Source organism: Bos grunniens, chromosome 8 (genome assembly GCF_055505025.1).
Source record: "Bos grunniens cultivar Pamir isolate PY7600 chromosome 8, Bosgru_T2T1.0, whole genome shotgun sequence".
Lineage (NCBI taxonomy): Eukaryota > Metazoa > Chordata > Mammalia > Artiodactyla > Bovidae > Bos > Bos grunniens.
The window spans coordinates 40,467,203-40,486,716 of record NC_141172.1 but is presented as its reverse complement, the minus strand read 5'-3'; the positions used below and the strand labels follow the sequence as shown (position 1 = coordinate 40,486,716).

The window sequence follows — 19,514 nt, the reverse complement described above, 5'->3', positions numbered from 1 at the left end:
CAGAAAAAGATTACATGCACCCTAGTGTTCATTACAGCACTATTTACAATAGCTGAGACATGGAAGCAACTTAAATGTGCATCAACAAATAAATGGATGAAGAAAACCTGGAACATGTATATCCAATGGAATATTACCCAGCCATTAAAAATGAAATAATTCCATTTGCAGCAACAGGGACAGACCTACAGATTATCGTACTAAGTGAAGTAACTAGACAGAAAAAGACAAATATCATATGATATCACTTACACATAGAATCTTTTAAAAAATGATACAAATGAACTTTTAACAAGACAGAAACAGACTCACAGACTTAGAGAATGAACTTGTGGTTACTAGAGGGAAGGGTGAGGGGGATGGATAGATTGGGAGTTTAGGATTGACATGTACACATTGCTTTATTTAGAACAGATAACCAACAAGAACCTACTGTATAGCACAGGGAACTCTGCTTAATATTCTGTAATAACCTAAAGGGAAAAGAATTTGAAAGAGAATAGATATATGTACATGAATAACTGAATCACTTTGCTATATACCTGAAACTAACACAACATTGTTAATCAACTATGTTGTAATATAAAATAAAAGTTAAAAATAACAGAAATAACAATATTGGGGAAAGGTTTAAGAAAATAAGTTGGTAAAAAGGAAAAAAAAAAAAGAGTGCCTCTCTAATCAAGCAAAAATCCTGAGCTTCATTATAACTGGATTGCCTAGAGTAACGTGTTTAGGGCTGAAGCATCCAATCAGAGTGGCCAGAAGGCTAGAGGATGACTCCTTGAGGCCCTTGAATTGATAACAGTAGCTGAAGAGGGCAGAGAAGGCAATGGCAACGCGCTCCAGTACTCTTGCCTGGAAAATCCCATGGACAGAGGAGCCTGGTAGGCTGCAGTCCATGGGGTCGCTGAGGGTCGGACACAACTGAGCGACTTCACTTTCACTTTTCACTTTCATGCATTGAAGAAGAAAATGGCAACCCACTCCAGTGTTCTTGACTGGAGAATCCCAGGGACGGGGAAGCCTGGTGGGCTACCGTCTATGGGGTCGCACAGAGTCGAACAGGACTGAAGTGACTTAGCAGAAGCTGAAGAGGGCAGTTATGCTGATGGATTTCGAGTGATGGTTCTGACCAGTGACATATTACTGGGGGACTTTTTAGAAAGGCTAATGCTCTGGCTCTACCCCAGACAGGCTGAATCACAAATTCTGGGATGGAGCCTAGCAATTCGTGTTTTAACCAGTCCTCCGGGTGACTCTCACGAAAGCTAAAATTTATAAGCCATTGGTTTAAAACCAGCAGATCCTACTTGGAAGCCTAAAGAGGGGTGAGTTCCATTTAATTCACTGGCCTCCACACAATTAGAAAATGGCGCGGTGGAGGTCTGCAAAGTTACCATCAGAATACTTTAGAAGGAGAATGCTCCAAAAGGGACAATTCATTTCACTTCTTACTTCCTATGGTGAGGCTATGAGGTAGAAAACACAGTAATCAGGGCTTCAGTCTAGCAAGAGGGCTTGAAGATGACCTGTATTTATTAGTTTCCAGGGTTTGAAGTAAAAGAAAAACCCAACACTAACCTTCCCATTGCCTGTTGGCCCTAACCCACCATCCATGGGAAAACTGGTCAAATCTATACATACAGGTGTTCTTGCCTGGAGGATCCCAGGGACGGGGGAGCCTGGTGGGCTGCCGTCTCTGGGGTCGCGCAGAGTTGGACATGACTGAAGCGACTTAGCAGTAGCAGTAGCAGTATACATACAGGTGTGAGAGAGGTAAAACTACTTGGCAGTTAAGACTTGCATTGAAGAAGACACTGTCTAGGAAGGTTTCTTAATCATTGCTGATCCTAAGAGTCGCCTGGAGCAAGGTTACACATGCAGCTTCTTGGGCTCCATACTGGATCTATGGAGTCAGGGTCTCCGAGAGAGGGGCCTGAGAATCTACACATTTAACACACATTGCCAGGGATTCTTATGGATTGATCATGCCTGGAAAATACTGTTCTAAAAGCTACGTTCAGAGAGCTGGGGAGGGGGGTGTGAATCGCATGAAAGAATTATGCAAGTATTTCTGACTGCAAGTAATAGCTTTTTCTTGTCTTTTCTCAGTGTCTTCCCTTACTACCAGAGCCTCTAACTGTTCTTCCTCTAGTCTTATTCTACCCTGCTTCCCAAAGGAGTCACTCAACAGACCACTTCACACCAGAGTGAACTTTCTAAAACACACTGAATGTCCAGAATCGCATCACAATCTATCACGATAGTGGTTTCACTCCAGGGAGAAGGCTTATGAGATGGGGACATACCTGGATAGATGTCTGTTACTGTCAATATTCTATTTCTTGGAGGCAGTACTGGGCTCACAAATACTGGTCTTTGGTTTTGCAAAAGTAAAATCAACAAGTAAAAACAAGCACAATTGAACCAATTATAATAATGTCAATACAATCCTGTGACCTGAGGATATAACTAAAAATGTTTTTAAAAGAAAAGAAATAGACATGTTAACAGTACCTCCGGGTTCTGAAAGTATATTTTAAAAGTAGTTTTTCTCTATATTTTATAATTGCTCCACAGTAAATTGTATAACTTAAAGAATTTTTTTTTTTTAAATGGGGAAAAAAAAAAATCCATCCCAAGTCCTCACCATGGCCTACAGGGTCAAGTCAAAAATGTTGGCATGAAAGGGGCTGGGGCATAAGTAAAGGGCATAAGTAAATCAGGAGTGTGGAATGAATAGATATGCATTGCTATATAAAAAAATAGATGTGCAAGGGCCTATAATACAGCACAGAGAACTATATTTAATTAATATCTTATAACAACTTATAATGGAAAAGAATCTGAAAAAGAATATCCATGTATTCACATATATATATGCATAACTGAATCACTTTGCTGTAAACCTAAAACTAAAACAGCATTATAATAACTATGTGTGTGTGCTCAGTCACTCAGTTGTGTCCAACTCTTTGTGACATGGACTGTAGCCCACCACACTCCTCTGTCCATAGGATTTCCTAGGCAAGAATACTGGATTGGGCTGCCATTTCCTTCTCCAAAATCAACTACACTTTAATTGAAAAAAAAAAAAAAGAGAGATTTTGGGGGAACTACCCTAGTGGTCCAGTGGTTAAGACTCTGTGCTCCCAATGTAGGGATCAGGGTTCAATCTCTGGTCAGGGAACTAGATCCTACATGCCTCATACTAAAGATTCCACACACCACAACTAAGATCCGGTACAGCCCAAACAAACACATTTTTAAAAATAAAAAGATACTTTTAAGGCAAAAAAAAAAAAAAAAAAGTGTTGGCATTACATACACATTTTCATAATCCAGTCCCTGCTTTTCTTCCTTAGCCTTACTTCTCGCTGTTAGCCAACTGGACCCCCAACATAGAACTATTCAGAAGCCCTTGAATTTCCTTCAGCACTTGATGTTCTTTGCCTTTGTTCCCTCCATGCACCAGGGTCTTCCTTCACCCAGAGTACCACTCAAGCTAACAAGAGGTCATGCTGAGGTAAGAAAAGCTCACTAAATAAAGACAACAAAGGTTTACTTCTCACTCGGTGTCAGGAGGTAGCCAGTTTTTTCTCAAAAGACTCAGATGGTAAATATTTTAACACTTTGGGAGCAATGTGCAATCTCTTGCATTTTAATATTTTATTAATACTCAGAGCTAAATATATATGCTATACATTTTCTTCTACATTTTTTTGTATAACTCTTTGTTAAAATGTAAAAACCATTCTTATTCAAAGGTCATCCAAAAACAGGTCACTGGCCATTTACTGACCTCTACTCTATATGACCATGGCCAGAGACATGCAGACAGCAGAGAACTACTCAATCTAGTCATTCAGAGACCAGGCTCATGGAGCAGCCACTTCTTGAGCACTTCTGGTCAGCATGCAGATCAAAAGAGAAGGTCTCATGCAAGTCCCATCAAATGCTCCAGGCCAGAAGTGGCACTTTAGAACTTCTGCTCACAAAAAACTGGCCAAAAGTGGTCTTTCAGCCCCACCTGACTCTATGGGAGCCAGAAAGTACAATCCTATCATGTGACCATTAGTAAAGAAAACTGGAATTGTTTGGTAAAAATATGATTTCAGCTCAGAGACAAGTGCTCTGGAAAGCCTTTTCTGATTCCCTTCTATGCCAGTCATATTAGCTACTCTCTCCTTTTAACCTTACAACACCTTGAAGCCTAAGCGTGTGCTATGCATAGGGTATTACAATCATGGCAGTTTCTTTGCCTCCCCACCAGATCCTGAGCTTCACCCAAGAAGCATCTCTGCATACCCACTGCCTAGCACAGTACCTGCTACCCAGGGATGCTCAGTGCGTGTTGCTTCAACAAATGAATGAATATGGTGGATAGCAGGAATGGGGTTGCCTGTGCATTTACCTGAAGGCTCTGAATCCAGCAGCATCAACCTCCCTGAGCCTATCTAGCTCAACTATACCTGTCTTCACTCATGAAAAATTCATCTCTGGTTATTTGGTTACTTTCTATGTTCATCAAATTCACTCTTCCTTACAACCCATCCTTCCAGTAATCAGCACTTTGCAGAGAGCTGGCCCGTGAGGCCACAGAGCACTCTGACTTTATGTGAGCTGGTTTTGTGTTCCGTTTGTAGGTCAGAAGGCAGGCACAGTGAGGTACTGAGATTTGCTCAAGTGACACATCCAGTGAAAGTTATGCTTCCTTTGAATTCAACAAGAGAGCCGCAGGATTGCACATAGAGCCGCAGCTAAGTTCACCAACAGTTTGTTTATATCTTTTGGAGATATAGAAAGTATAATGTATTTGTCAGAGGTAAATCTTATTATACCATATTAGTGTTCACAACTGAGCGACTTCAGTTTCACTTTTCACTTTCATGCATTGGAGAAGGAAATGGCAACCCACTCCAGTATTCTTGCCTGGGATGGGGGAGCCTGGTGGGCTGCCATCTATGGGGTCGCACAAAGTCGGACACGACTGAAAAGACTTAGCAGCAGCAGCAGCAGTGTTCATCTTATAGTATATATATTTAGCTCTGAGTATTAATAAAATATTAAAAGCCGCATAACTATGTTAACGTTGTACCTTTTCATATTTCTTCCATGCATCCCCTCTACCACCTTTTCTCTCCTGTCAGTGACGTAGCTCACTATCACATGTCTTTCAGAACCCTGAGATTATTGGAATTGCCACACGCCTCTTTTACCATCACCCCTTAATGCCTTGCATGCATCTTTACTACTAATGGCATAAAGCAGAGTTCAGCTCAATTTCACAGGCAACACAAGTGTGGCTGCTGCAGTTTGTATCAAATGTATAACCAAGGGTGAGCAAAATAGAGTTCAAAATGAACTGTGTGTAAGTCTCTTCCGATACATAGAGTTAAGCCCCTTCATGTTGACCAGTCACAATCTGGGTATCTTCTGGTCCCAGTAAAGTATACTCTGACCTGGAATTTTCCTCTCCATCCCCTGGATACAGTAAGTTTCTAATAAATATCCCATCTAATGTTAGCCTTGACAAATACCCTGGAGCACCAAGACAAGAGGAATGCAGCGAGGCAGGACCCCTCTACTTCTCATATCATCAACAGAATAGTCAGAGCTGGTCCTACTGAAATGGGCAGAGTTTGAGTCACTGGAGATCAAAACTTTTAAAAATATATATAAACTCAGGGCTTCCCTGGTGGTCCAGAGGTAAAGAAGCCGCCTGCCAATGCAGAAGACACCAGTTGAATCCCTGGTCTGGGAAGATTCCACATGGGCGGGGCGGGGCGGGGCGGGGGACAACTAAACCGGTGTGCCACAACTACTAACGCCTGTGTGCCCTAGAGCCCCTGCTCCACAAAAGAAGGCAGCGCGAGGAGAAGCCCACGACCACAACGAGAGAAAAAACCGCTGTGCGGCAAAGAAGACCCAGCACAGCCCCAAATAAATTTGAATATATATATATATGTATGTATGTATACACATACACACACACACATATATATGTATACATACCCTTTATTTAAGAAGGTGAAATAGGTCCGTGTGTTCTCTCGGTCTGGTTAGATAGGGACAAGCAGGGGAAATTGAGCAAGAAAACCAAAGTACACAAAAAAAGCCAGTATTGCCAGACACAAAACAGGATTCAATCCTTTACAGAAGTCTTGCCTTTGCTTCCTTTTTTCTTTCCGTAAGCCTTGTAATTGAATGTTGCAAACTATATCAAGAATAAACCTACGGGTTTCCCCTCCCCCAAACAAGAAAAGATTAAGCTTTTAATTACAGGCCTTCCAACTATTATTTGTGCAATTAGCAATTAACTATAATCGTTGATGGGAGAATGGAGAGCTGTACTAGCGTGCAGCTCTCCTCCTCATCCCAGGCTGGGTTATTTTAGTCCCCCTCTATTACAGAGGACAAACCACAACCACAAGCACTCTCCTTACACACACGCTCCCACTTAAAGACACATTGAATTTTTTTTTTTTCCAAGCAAAAATGGCATCTCAGCGTTCAACTGAGACAAGCGGCCCCAACCCCACACCAGAGTACCCCAAACGTTTAGATCCACTCCTCTTCATCACTTTGAAATGGAGAGGAGACCCCAGGAAGAAGCTACCTACCAGCCTCCTAGTACCAGCCTCTCTTTGGGGAGCAGGAGAGGGTGGTATAGAGAGATGCTTGTTGCCCCTGGAAGCTGCAAGTCCCCCTCCCCGGGCTGTAAGCCCCGTTAGTGAGAAGGCGGTGGCAACAGCCTCAGTAGTTGCATCAGTGCTAACTGCTGCTGCTGCATTTACTGTTGGCGGCTGCCGGGAAGGTACAGTAACGACTGTAGGGAGCGCACAGCTGCGGCGGCAGGTTCCATGGATCAGGAAATTAGGGCAGGCACCGGGGATTGGAGGCGAGGGCGGTGCGCGAGCCAACCAGCGGCCGCCCCGGGCCCCCGTGAGCTCCCGGCGGACGCGCGGAGCAGCCGGGCCCCGGGAGCAGTCCGGGTGGCAGCGGCGGCCGCGGCCACGGCCAGTTACGCTCACACCCGCACGCAAACTCACACACACCCCCGGAGCAGGCACCTGCCGGCCGGGAGCTTATAAGAGGAGCGCGTCGAGGGGGAGGAGGGCTGAGGCCGTCGTGCCCGCCCCCCCTTCCCCGCTGACCACTCCCCCTCCTGCCCCCTCCTCGCTCCTCACCCCGCGTTCCTGCCGCCGCCAGTGTGGGTTCTCCGCGGCCGGCTCCGCTCTCTTCTGTCTTCTCCGCTCTCGGCTCCCCACCCCCTCTCCCTTTCTCCCCTCCTCTTCCCTCCGCTCTTCTGCAGCGCCTGCATTATTTTCTGCCCGCGAGCTCGGCTCGCACTGCCGCTGCAGCCCGGGGAGGTGGGTAGGCGGGTGGGTTGGCTGGTGAGGGGGGGCGGAGATCGTGCAAGTTGTAGAGGAGGGGGTGCCCTCTTCTTCCCTGCTCCCTTTCCCCCCCTTTCGAACTCCTTCCCCTCCTCCCCCTTCCCCTCCTCCCTCCCCGCCCCCACCTCCTTCCTCCTTTCCGAAGGGCTGGTAACTTGTTGTGCGGAGCGAGCGGCGGCGGCGGCGGCACCATCCAGGCGGGCACCATGGGCACGTCCGCGCGCTGGGCGCTCTGGCTGCTGCTCGCGCTGTGCTGGGCGCCCCGGGAGAGCGGCGCCACCGGAGCCGGTGAGTGAGGACGCGCCCCTCAGCGGGCTGCCGGGACCCAGCCGGGGCGCCAGGGGGCCCCAAGGCGCGGGTCTCCTTTTGCCCACCTCCCCCCACCCGCCTCCTAGGAGGCGCCTCTCCGCTCTTGTCGCCTTCTCTCTCTCCCTCCCCACCCTGGTGGCGCCTCTGAGCTGTCAGCACCGCGGCTCTTTGGTGCCGGGCTGGTGTAGGGGGGTGGGGGGACAGTGGGGTTTGGGGTGTCCTAACGCCTTTTCCGAACTACTCTTCATTCCCTTCCGCTCTTTCTGCTGAAGCCTCTGCTCTGTCTCGTTTTTCACTCCGCTGGGCCGGGGATGGGTGATGCGGGCTTCTAAGCCATTGAACAATGGTTGTATCTCCTCTGCCAGGCGGAGTGTTAGGAAGGAGGCAGAGGGCTGGGTGGGCCGAGACGTGCGCTGCAGCCCCGGGCACGCTCCTCCGACTTCCAGGGAGGTTGGGAGTGGGCGGCGGATGAGGGAGGGCGCCTCTGGGGACGTGGGGCGCCGGGTGCCGACCCGCGCTGGAGTTCCCAGCGGCGGTGAAGGGGCGTACGTTCGGTGGGCTGCGGCCGAGAGTCTCCGGCGAGCGGCGAGAAGTGCACAGCTTGCGCACCCGGACTGCGACTCCCCAGGCACCGGGCCGCCTCTGGAGTGAGGGTTAGAGGACGAGTGAGGCTTGAAATAGGACTCCCCTCTAGATGTTTCTCCCCTCTTCCCCTTTCCACTCTTCGGGCCGCAATCGTAAACCTCTCAGGTCTCCAGGAGAGCTGAACGGGGGAGGGGAGTGGAACGGAGACTTAATCAGGTTAGTTTGCTGAGCCTCGTTCCCGGTGAGATTTCCTCGAGAGGAATCGAGTCCTAATCTGGCGACTGTAATTAGTCCTCATTCTAAACAATAGATCAGAGGGAATAGCGCGGGAGCTGGGAGAGCTGGTGTACGACTGTGGTTTGCAGGGGGTGGGGGTACTGCTGTCGGGTCCCCAGGGTCTACCGCACTGGGCCTGGAGCCCTGTCCTCAACCACGCTCCCACTTGCGGCCGCGCAACTTTCCCAGGCAGGCTACAGCAAGCCCTTCTGAGAGGATTTGGTGAAAATCCTGGCGGGTCCCCGAAGCGATCTCGACCTGACACCAAGGGGCTGGCTCGCCAGCTCTGGGGAGTTGGGACGGAAAACGGCCCGCGCCCTAAGTACCCACTCCAGAGTCCCTAGCTCCTGTCGCCCGGTGGCTTGGGAGGCCTGCCAGCCTGCAGTCACGAGTCTCCTAAAGAGAGAGCGAACTTTAAAGTGTGTGGTCAAGCAGTCCCTCAAGCAGTACGTGGGGCGGGGGTTGAAGAGAGGGGAGTTGAGTCTCCAAATGCCCCCCTGCCCTTAGGTTCTGACTGTCCCGAGCGTGAGAAGCTGGGACGGGCTTGCCTGCACTCTGCGATTGGCTGGCAGCCGGATCACGTTTAGATTGGTCACGTGACTCCACGGACTGGTAATTTAGCAGCTTGAGAAATGTTATCTTTAAGGGAACGTGAAAAATGAACAGGCTCCAACGGACTGCCCTCTCAAACTCTTTCACTTGCCTGGGCTCCTTGAAAAAGGCGTGTGTGTAGTGAAGATGGCCTCTGATGTGTATCCAGACAGAGCTTGGAAAAGCCCTGCTTATGAAAGTTTTCAGACTCTAACATTAATCATTAATGGATGAGCAATACTAACTTCCTAAACGATTTCTCAGAGTAGTGCCATGACTTGCATTACACCTTTCATATCATTTCAAAAGATTAAGATACACCAGAATCTACTGATCGTGCTCCAGGAAGGTAGGAGAGATGATTCATTTTTGCTGTGTGTTCTGTTCATATTCTTTTAAGATATAATAACTTTTCATTGGAGTTTAACCTTATCCTAAAGAATGCTAGGAATTCACCTAAATTGTCAAAGTAAGTTAGTTGAAGCCATATATTCACCTTGTATCAGGTAGGTGAGCATCCCTTTTGCTTCCCTAGGTCACATATGAAATACGTGACAAGCCATGAACAGTGGAGAATAGAAGCCCATGCAAAACTTAAATTCTTCAAAGGAAAGGAGACACATCTTTTCTGAACTGGAGGAAATTTGGGGTTGGCTGAGGTAGATATTGACCTGAACTAACCCAGACTGGCTCCTGTCTGAAGTTCAAAGCTCCAAGGCATGTGGGCTGACTTTTTGACCCTGGTCTTCTACAATCTGCCCCAAAATACTCATGATGCGGGTTTAAAATACTCGAGGACAAGGGAGGTGTGCTCAAAGACGTTGGCAAAAAAACTTAAGTTAGGCTAAATAATGGAGTATACCCCATATGGGGAAAAAACCAACCAACCAACCAACCCTGGGAGCTGTAGGACATTTTCCTCCAGCTTAGATAATCAAGATTAGGGTCTGGAGTACCATATATTCATTAAGGCCAGAGCCTAGGAGAACCAAGGTTTTGTGAGAGCTATTCAGATATGGCTGCTGCTTAGTCACTTCAGTCATGTCCGACTCTGTGAGACCCCATAGATGGTAGCCCACCAGGCTCCGCCGTCCCCGGGCTAGCTACCAACAAAAGAGCAGATAGAACTTCTGTTGTGGGGAGTGGGTTGGTGAGATTGGAAGTGCCTGAAGGGATAGGAGAACAGAGGGCTGGGGAAAAATAAATCTGACTTACCCAGATAGCACCAAGAGAAGATGTGACAATGACTACAGTCTTCAACTAGATTAGAGTAAGCATGTGAGCAGGGACTCTTTCAAGGAGTGTCACCAGTCAAGCTTTCCTTGGCAGTGACAGCCAGCAGCGGTCTGGAGCAGCATTGTCCCCCAGATCGTCCCACTGCCCACTTCACGTGACATCTAGCTATGTACCTGCCTACCTGCCCTGAGTCATTTTGATTCTTTGCTCAAACTGTTTGAGTCCCTAGGTTCCTAAAGCATGTATATAAAAGGCCAAGTTCAGTAGAGCTGCCAAATATCAGGACATCAGTATAACCATACTGCATATTTTAATTAGCCACCTACATGCTCAAAAGAAGTGCTTCTGCCTTTTTAAAAATCGGATAACCGTAAACTCCATTTCACTTGAGTAATTTTGTTACAATTCTAGAAGAGGTGAAAAATAGTCACAAGCCCCTTCTGTTCCAGGAGGAGTGTCAAACTGATCAAGAGCAAGAACTGTTAGAGCAGAACATGGCCATAAGATTAAGGGAACACATAGCCCTCCAGCTGTATGGCTTCAGGTTTTGATCTTGACACCAGAAGATGTGGAGCACAGTCTAGAAATAATGGAGATTAACTATTTAGACCATTTTCTAGTGCTTACAGAATGTGAATAAAGTCTTTCCTCTCAGTAGAGGAACATTTAGGCAGTCACATGTACAATTTCGAGTCATAATTAAATTTACTTTGGATACTGACCTTTCTTTGGAAAACCACCTTCACATACTAGTCTGTGCAAATTAAATCCCTTAAAGGACTATGATAAGGACCATAAGCTTATGATCAAACTTCCTGCCTTAGAAACATTTCTCAGCATGGACTAATATAGCTGCTGTCCAGGTGGTTAGACTCTGAATTGCTTAGTTTGTTCCTGTCTGTGCTTAGGTCACAGCACAGAGACTGCTTTCATGACAAAGAGTCCAAGAATATGTTAGGCAGAGGTGATGGATGAGATGTACCTGATGAGCAGAAGTAAATGGTCCAGGGTAGTTGTGTGACCCATCTAAAGAGTTGTCTGGCTAGGAAATCTGGAAGTTGATAGCTTTTCATAGGACTTAAAGGCAGAGAACCCCTGGAGAAGGAAACTGCAACCCACTCCCATATTCTTGTCTGGGAAATCCTATGGACAGAAGAGCCTGGCAGGCTACTGTCCATGGGGTTGCAAAGAGTCAAACATGACTTAGTTGCTAAACAAACAACAAAAGGCAGAGAATGACTTAGTTCTGGGAAAATCTGGCTTTGTAACTGAAAATTATCTCAGTTTCACTCTGTGCATTATTTCAGTCTAAATTGGTGTCTCTTCGCTAAGTTCTTCTGTTGGTTTGCAAGAGAAATTCTAAACATCATTAATACCGCTTAATGATGGACTTGAGCCCCTGGTGGCTCAGACAGTGAAGAGTCTGCCTACAATGCAGGAGACCTGGGTTCGATCCCTGTGTCGGGAAGATCCTCTGAAGAAGGAAATGGCAACCCACTCCAGTATTGTTGCCTGGAGAATCCCATGGACATGGGGTTGCAAAGAGTTGGACACGACCGAGTGACTTCACTTTCACTGATGGTATTAGATACTGTTAGATACATTATGATGCTTAGATAGACTAGATGCACTGCAGGGACTAAATGAAATCACTTTATGGTGATACCATAAAGTTAGCACACTTTCCTCTTCATGTGAAGTTTCCTGAAAAAGTTTGGGTCTGTTGGCTAATTGTGGACTCTAAATTAATAAGAGAATGCCTGCTGGATGCTGTGAGAGTAAATACAGAGATGTGGCTAGAAATGGCTTACGCTTTGCTTAAAGAGCCTTTGCCCACTTTGTACTTTAAAAATGCTACATGGGTAGGTGGAGCAGGGAAAGGGTATTCATGGCCCTGTATTTAAAGAGATAACTTTGGGGACAGAACTGTAAGATAGGACCACTGGCTAGAGTGGTTGACCTTGCCACCCACTTGGGTCATCTGAGTTGGCGTTACTGCCTGGTTGCCTTTATATATTTTGATGTGGTGACTGTGGTAGGGAGTGGGGTGGGGTATCTGGTGGGACCTGCAATTTGCCAAGCAAGGGAGATGATAAAAACCTTGGTGATAGACATTTGGAAATTAAATACTTCATGTTATAATTCTTCCCCCAGATACCATGAGTAAATACGGTTTCTGTTTTATAGACCGCCTCTCATCTTTAGTTTTCTTAAGACACCTTACCAAGGTCTGAGTTATTAACTGATCTGTAGATTCACTAAGTAGGGGTAGATTGATGCCAGCCTTCTTTGTCCATCTGCTCAAAACCACATGACCTCCATTTATTGAGTGCCCACCATATGCCATATAGCACCAGACATAGGGGACACAATGACCAGGGAGTTGGGCTCCTCTTTCATTCGTGGGGAAGTCAAACCAGGAAATTCGTGATCCAAAGACAGCCTGGATAGAAGCTCTGGATGGGAGCAAGCAGACCCAGTGGTTAAGACTTAATCATAAAAGAGGCAGGTAACAGCTGAGAATTGCTGGAGGTCCCACACATCATGTGGGCCACAGCTTATGAAATTTCTCAGAAACTACCAAAAACTTAGACTCTCATTCCATCCCTGCAGATGATCCTACAAAGGTGATAGGACTCCACTGACAGTGCATGCCTGCCAGCATTACCAAAGAATGCTAAAATCTGTCAGAGATACAAATCCCTGAAATTTCTGACAGTGCGCTGCTGCTAACTTTCCCTGCACGCTGTGTTGGAACCTCTCTGCTCACATGGAAATGAGGCTGGTGTACCTACCCTGACACATTCATTCTGCTGATGCTGCATGATTAAGTATCATGAAAATGAAGTGAAAGTATTCTTGTAGGGAACTGTGGCCTTTGAAATCTAAGAGTCTTTCAGAGTATTCTAACTAGTAAAACAACTGCTCACACTTGGTTTCAAGCTCAGAAAACCTGGAAAGAATGCTGTGGGTAGGGGGAGAAGTCTGTAGTTCAGACCAGTTTCATTAGTGAACTAATAAATCAGCAGATGTGTCAGGGAATACCCACTAGTGCCTAAAGAATCTTTCGATGTCAGGCACCAGTTCCCAAGATACAAAGACACCTTGCAGGCCCTGCCTTGAGGGATCTCCATCCGTAGAGATGGAAACAGGTAGGTGAGTACATCCCAGTATGTGAGAGCTATGTGACAGGCACAGGAGATGATGAGAAAGCAGCCAAACCACCCCCAAGTTGGTCAACAAAAGACTTGTAGATATCATTCAAGGATGACATTTGAGTTGGGTGGTAAGCAAGATGGAAAAGCTGGGGAAAATGGATAGGGAACCAGACTCAATCCTAGAGCCATGGAGAAGCCTGCCAGTGATCCCATCCCTGGCATTCCAGGCCTTCCTCGGCTGCCTGATTCACCATTTTGATATGAAGAGAAAGCATGGCAGCCTGGAGGCAGAGGAACAGGAGATCAATTTAGATTAGGTGAGAGCCTGGACACACCTAGGGCTTGATGGTAGAATACCAGGGGAGAAGGATCTGGGCTCCTTATTGAACTACTGATTTAGAGTAAGCAGTGGGTCAATCAGAGATGGGGCACAGGAGGAGGGGAAGACGGATTTTTAGAAGAACCTCTTCATTGCACATGCCTTCATGGTATCTGGGTAGACTTTACCTAATAGCATAAAGGCTTTACGTCAGGGATGACATAATAATGTCTGCTGTTCGATTGACTGTTGTCACGTATGCCCACCTAGTGATGTGCATAAGGGCTTATGGGGTGGGTACTGTAGAGTACAACACTGAGAACGAAGTGGTCGAAGTAGTCACTGGCTCGTGGGTAGAATCTTAGCCTCCTGACCTTCCCGCAGTGGTTTCAAATTGTGGTCAGGAACCAGCAGCATCAACATCCTCTGGGAACTCAACAGAAATGCAAACTCAGGCCCCACACTAGACCTCCTAAACCAGAATCTCTGGTGTGGGGGCGCATGCTGTTTTAACAAGTCCTCTGCAGTCTTCTGATACCAACTTGACCTTGAGAAACACTGACTTTTCCCACCCACAAAATGAATAACTTCCCAAATGTATCAGGAGGGCCTTTGCTCATTCTAGACCAGAAATCCAAGCACTGTGGTTCTCTAGGAAAAGACCTGGAGATACTGAGGCAGCATTTTTTTTTTTAATCAAAATAGGGAAAGAAGCGAGGGCTCTGTCTCAACTATAAGGCTGTGTTAGGATAGGGTCAGCCTGACAAGTGATACTACCTCATTCTGGATTAATTTAAACTGACGCTACTATCCAGATCACAAGTCAGCAGAATATTCTTGAAGGAAGTGGTCCCGGTCAGGTGCGCTCTTTGGTATGCATGCTCAGTCACATGGTATCTGGAGCCAGACTACCCAAGTTCAAATTCTAGTTCTGCCCAAGGTGATCTTGGCAAGTACTGTCCTTCCCTTTTCTAAACAGCTTCCCTGATGTGTAAAAGGGGAATGGTAGTTTTGACAGTGTAGTATTGTAGAGCTAAATCAACTGAAAGAGTGAGGTCTTAGAGTAGTGTTTGGCTAACAGTAAAAAAAAAAAAAAAAAAAAAATTAAGTTATTTATCCATGATTCTCAAGATCATCTCAATCCACTGTAAACAGGGAAACTGACAATTGAACTGTAGGACTGAGTGAATCAGAACTTAATTATTTCACAGTGTTGGAAATGGCAACCCACTCCAGTATTCTTGCCTGGAGAATCCCATGGATGGAGGAGCCTGCTGGGCTATAGTCCACGGGGTCGCAAAGAGTCAGACACGACTGAGCGAGTTCACTTCCTGATTCTCAGAGACTGACTTAAAGGCCAAAACACAGCTCAGACCCTCTTTCTCAGTTCTTCTTACTAACCCTGGAGGAAAACTTCTTTGCTGACTTGGAAAGCTACTTGTCCTAAAATGAGTTTTAGCCTAAGAATAGAAAGATTGGCGTTCAAGTGGCAAGCGGTAGAAGTGAGCTCGACTAAAAATAAATGCCCTTGGCGGCCCCAGAAGTGCCAAAACAAATGGACTGAAGAAATCCCAGGAGATGATAACACCGTGTGCTCAGCAACGGGAGGCCTGTGAGAGATGGGAACATGTGGCCCTGCTAGTTCCAGCAGTGCGGCAGCCGCAGCCCCTCTGTACAGAGTGAAGTTCTTGTCTGAGCCTGACACAGAAACATCTCTTTGTTGTGGGCATTTCTTTTGGACTGCTCCTGCAAAGGTGCCACTCGGAGCCCTGCAGAGAACTCTGGCCCATTTGGAAGGCTTGGCATTTACTGTAAGATCTATACAGTTTTTTTTTTCCCAAAGCTTATGTACTGCTCTTCCATATTAACCCTTGCAGGGACAATTAGACAACAGTAGCAGGCTGCCTGTTAAATGCATGAAAACCCCTGAGTTTCTTGGAGCCAGTAAAATGCCAGCATATCTGGGTAACAACGTTACCTATTTAGGTAATAAGCAAGGCTCCCGTTTGTCGAGTCTGTTATCAACCGTGTGACATAACCAAGGAAATCGTCAGTGTTTCTGGGCATTCAGTCATTACAAATGTCAACAGCCTTATGGATGACTAGGTTCAAGTGACTTCCAACCCCCTGGCTCAGAGGCAGGGGTATTCACCCTAAGTATTAGAGCTGAAAGGAGACCCAGGTCTAGTCCAGCTGTTTGATTTCTTAAAGCTGTAGGACCCTTCCAAATTCTTACACAACATTTCAATGTTGAAAAGAAATACTGGTTGAAACAGAGACAGAACACCCAGGTTCCCTGCTGTCATAGCCTTTCCCCTGACTTCAACCACCTCAGTGCTGCAGAAGCATTCCCGTGAACCCCGTGACTTTGAAGAACCCACTAAAAACCCCATTTATTCTGACTTTTCACCTTTCTGAGCAAATAGACCCTGAACTAGAGAATGCCTAGCGCTTCAACTTATAACTTATTTTTTTTTTTTTGAGGCATCATTGGCTTTAGCTTAGCCTAAGCATTAAAAGGACCTTGGGTGTCGACGATTTCAAGCTCACCCTGTTCCCTTTATGAAAGTATAATACTGAACTGGAAACTTAACTGTCATGGCTGGAAATAGACTACAAGGCCACAATCCTGTAATCCCCCAAAGCTTTGCAAACCAAAAGCTTCTTAACTCATTTGGTGCTTCCAGTTCTCCTGGAGCTCTGCACGGCAGCATTCCTAGGTAGGCACCACAGGTGTAAAGGGAGAATCTTCTTGGAACCTGGACAGAAAACCCACTGTGCTGCAACCAGGTGGCTGAGCTGTCCCCCCACACTGCCCCCACCCTGCACAATGCAGGGAATTAAACGGAACCAGGAACTAGGAAGCCCTGTCAGAAAAGGCAATGGCACCCCACTCCAGTACTCTTGCCTGGAAAATCCCATGGATGGAGGAGCCTGGTAGGCTGCCGTCCATGAGGTCACTAAGAGTCGGACACGACTGAGTGACTTCACTTTCACTTTTCACTTTCATGCCTTGGAGAAGGAAATGGCAACCCAGTCCAGCGTTCTTGCCTGGAGAATCCCAGGGATGGGGGAGCCTGGTGGGAGGCCGTCTACCGGGTCGCACAGAGTTGGACACAACTGAAGCAACTTAGCAGCAGCAGCACCAGCAGGGAGCCCTGTGGCTCAAACAGTAAAGAATCTGCCTGCAATGCAGGATACCTGGGTTTGATCTCTGGATCGGGAAGATCTCCTGGAGAAGGAAATGGCAACCCACTCCAGGATTCTTGCCTGGAAAATCCCATGGACAGAGGATCCTGGGGGCCTACAGTCCATGGGGTCATGAAGCGTTGGACACTGAGCGACTAACACACTAACACAAACACAGGGAACCCTGTCTGCCCAGGAGCAATCTCCCAAAACAAAGTGCTTAGGAAACAAGAAACTGAGGCATGGCCATGGAGCTTAGCATCTTTCTTCTCCTCTCTTTAAAGAAAGGACCCTTTATAAAGTCAACTAGCTTTACCCAGCCCCACCCCAACCCTGCTGCTCTTTTAAACAAGCAGGGATGGCTGGTTAGTAGCATACTCCACTCCAACCCCATTATTTACCGTTCTTGATGGAGAGCCGTGTGTGCTGTGGTAAAACATAGCTTTATGACCATTGGGTGAAGTGGAAACATCTGAGATAAGAAAAGGTAGAAATTTTTTGTCTAAAGATACTGGAATAAACACTAAGAAAATGCCTGTGTCTGTCCTGAGTCCACTCAACAGCCACTCTTGAGGCAGCATTGGTGGGGTTTTAGCCCAGGATTTGTTACTGTTGATGACTTGTGTGTTACAGTTACATTCAGAGAGCCTCCTTAAGGTGACAGTGGACTGAACACCAGCCTTAGACTATTGTGTGCCCATCTTTAATCTCAGAGCAGCTGGAGTGTCTATAAAATCTGTAGCTTCAAGACTCATTTTAAAAGAGATCTGCCAGGTACCTAACCCTGAAGTGGAAAACCATTATCTATTGTCTACTTTAAAGTCCTGTCCAAGTCAGATTATATGGTTAAGTTTTCCATGTTTTTTGCCTCTCATTTTGACCAAACAGCTTTTGGTAACAAAAGCCTTTTGAAAAGGTATTTTGACTTTTCTGTCATATATGTATATTTCTGTTTTCTGACTATAAATTGTTATTTTTTTTAACTTTTAAAATAAAGTACTCAAAGTAGATTCTTACCACTCCCACAATCTTCAGAGGTAGTATGGATAAAGCACTGTAGCCAATGGGCCCTGGTTCAGATACCCCCCAGCATTTAGCTTCAGTCCCTGGTTGGGGAACATTCAAATGAATAAATAACAAAAAATGGTTAAGATTGTAAATTTGAAAAAACCCAAAAATCTGGGGCTGGGCAGAATTCCCTGGTGGTGCAGTGGTTAAGACTTAATGCTTTCACCATTGGGGTCTGGATTCAGTCCTTGGTCAGGACATTAAGATCCTGCAAGCCATGTGGTGGGGCCAAACAATTAAAATGTTTTAAAAAGTGAAAAATGAAATATAGGTAGGAAGTGCCATGGAGTCACACCCCTTTGAATCTGGGTCCTAGCTTAACTAGACTCTTGAGGGCAGAATGATACATATAGTTTTGAAACGAGCACATTTAGTACCTAAGTAATCACACACCCATATGGCAAACTAGGACCACCTTTTAATCTTCCTGGGAGCTAGCCACAAAGCCTAGAATGCTCCCAGACAGCAGGGAGTAGCTGATAGTAGGGAGGCCAACGAGAGCATTGTGTACATAATACAAGAGTCCCAGTCCGTGCTTGTCACTATAGCATCGGTTCCCATTCCTGCATGCCACAGCTGCAGATGCTGAAAGGTGCAGGAAGGCTCAAGGCTTTCTGCTTGGAAGGCCTCCCTGAGGATTCTACGTGAACTGTATACCTCCACTGGCTGGTTTTCTCGAATAGTTGCAGTATATCAGCATTTAGCAACCAGATCTTTGCCTTTAATCTCAAAGAAATTACATCCTCCAGGAGGACAAACCTGCTAATGGTAGGAAACACCTGAATGTTAGCTGCCCCATGCCCGGCAAAAAATGAGTGCCCTACTTCCAAGTGTTCATTCTTGCCATTATGCAAATTATATTCGTCCATGGAGCACAGGAAAACAGGCTCAGAGAAATAGAATCCAGGTGTGTGGCTTCACCCTGTTTTGCTGTTCTCACATCACTAAGTTAAAAATGATTTCCCTTTTTTAGGTGTGCAGAAAAGGGAACCCTCCTAACTGTTGGTGAGAATGTAAGTTGATACAGCCACTATGGAAAACAGTGTGGAGGTACCTTAAAAACTAAAAATAGAACTACCATATGATCCTGCAATCCCACTCCTAGGCATATATATGGAGAAAGTCATAATTCAAACAACTACCTGCACCCCTGTGTTCATTGCAGTGCTGTTTCCAATAGCCGAGACATGGAAGCAATCCAAATGTCCATGGACAGAGGAATGGATAAAGAAGATGTGATATGTATACATTTGGTTGCCCAAAAAGTTCATTTTAAAAACCCAAATGAACTTTTTGGCCAACCCAATACAATGGAATATTACTCTGCTATTAAAAAGAAATGAAATAATGCCATTTGCAGCAACATGGATAGAACTTAAGATT

At 46.1% G+C, this 19,514-nt stretch overlaps 1 protein-coding gene and 1 long non-coding RNA gene across 4 annotated transcripts in view; one reads left to right on the top strand and one right to left on the bottom strand.

Annotated features, from left to right (window-relative positions):
* The window catches only part of LOC147366957 (uncharacterized), a 343,959-nt gene that overhangs the window by 177,934 nt on the left and 146,511 nt on the right, over nt 1-19,514 (bottom strand). The gene's annotated exons all lie outside the window — the stretch shown is intronic.
* Nucleotides 6,261-19,514, top strand: part of VLDLR (very low density lipoprotein receptor) — a 32,905-nt gene continuing 19,651 nt past the window's right edge. For both annotated transcript variants that reach the window (XM_086415351.1, XM_086415352.1), the window contains exons 1-2: nt 6,261-7,376; nt 7,546-7,688. In XM_086415351.1, the coding sequence (XP_086271477.1) occupies nt 6,502-7,376; nt 7,546-7,688 (1,018 nt within the window). In that variant the 5' untranslated portion in view covers nt 6,261-6,501. The remainder of the gene's footprint in view (nt 7,377-7,545; nt 7,689-19,514) is intronic.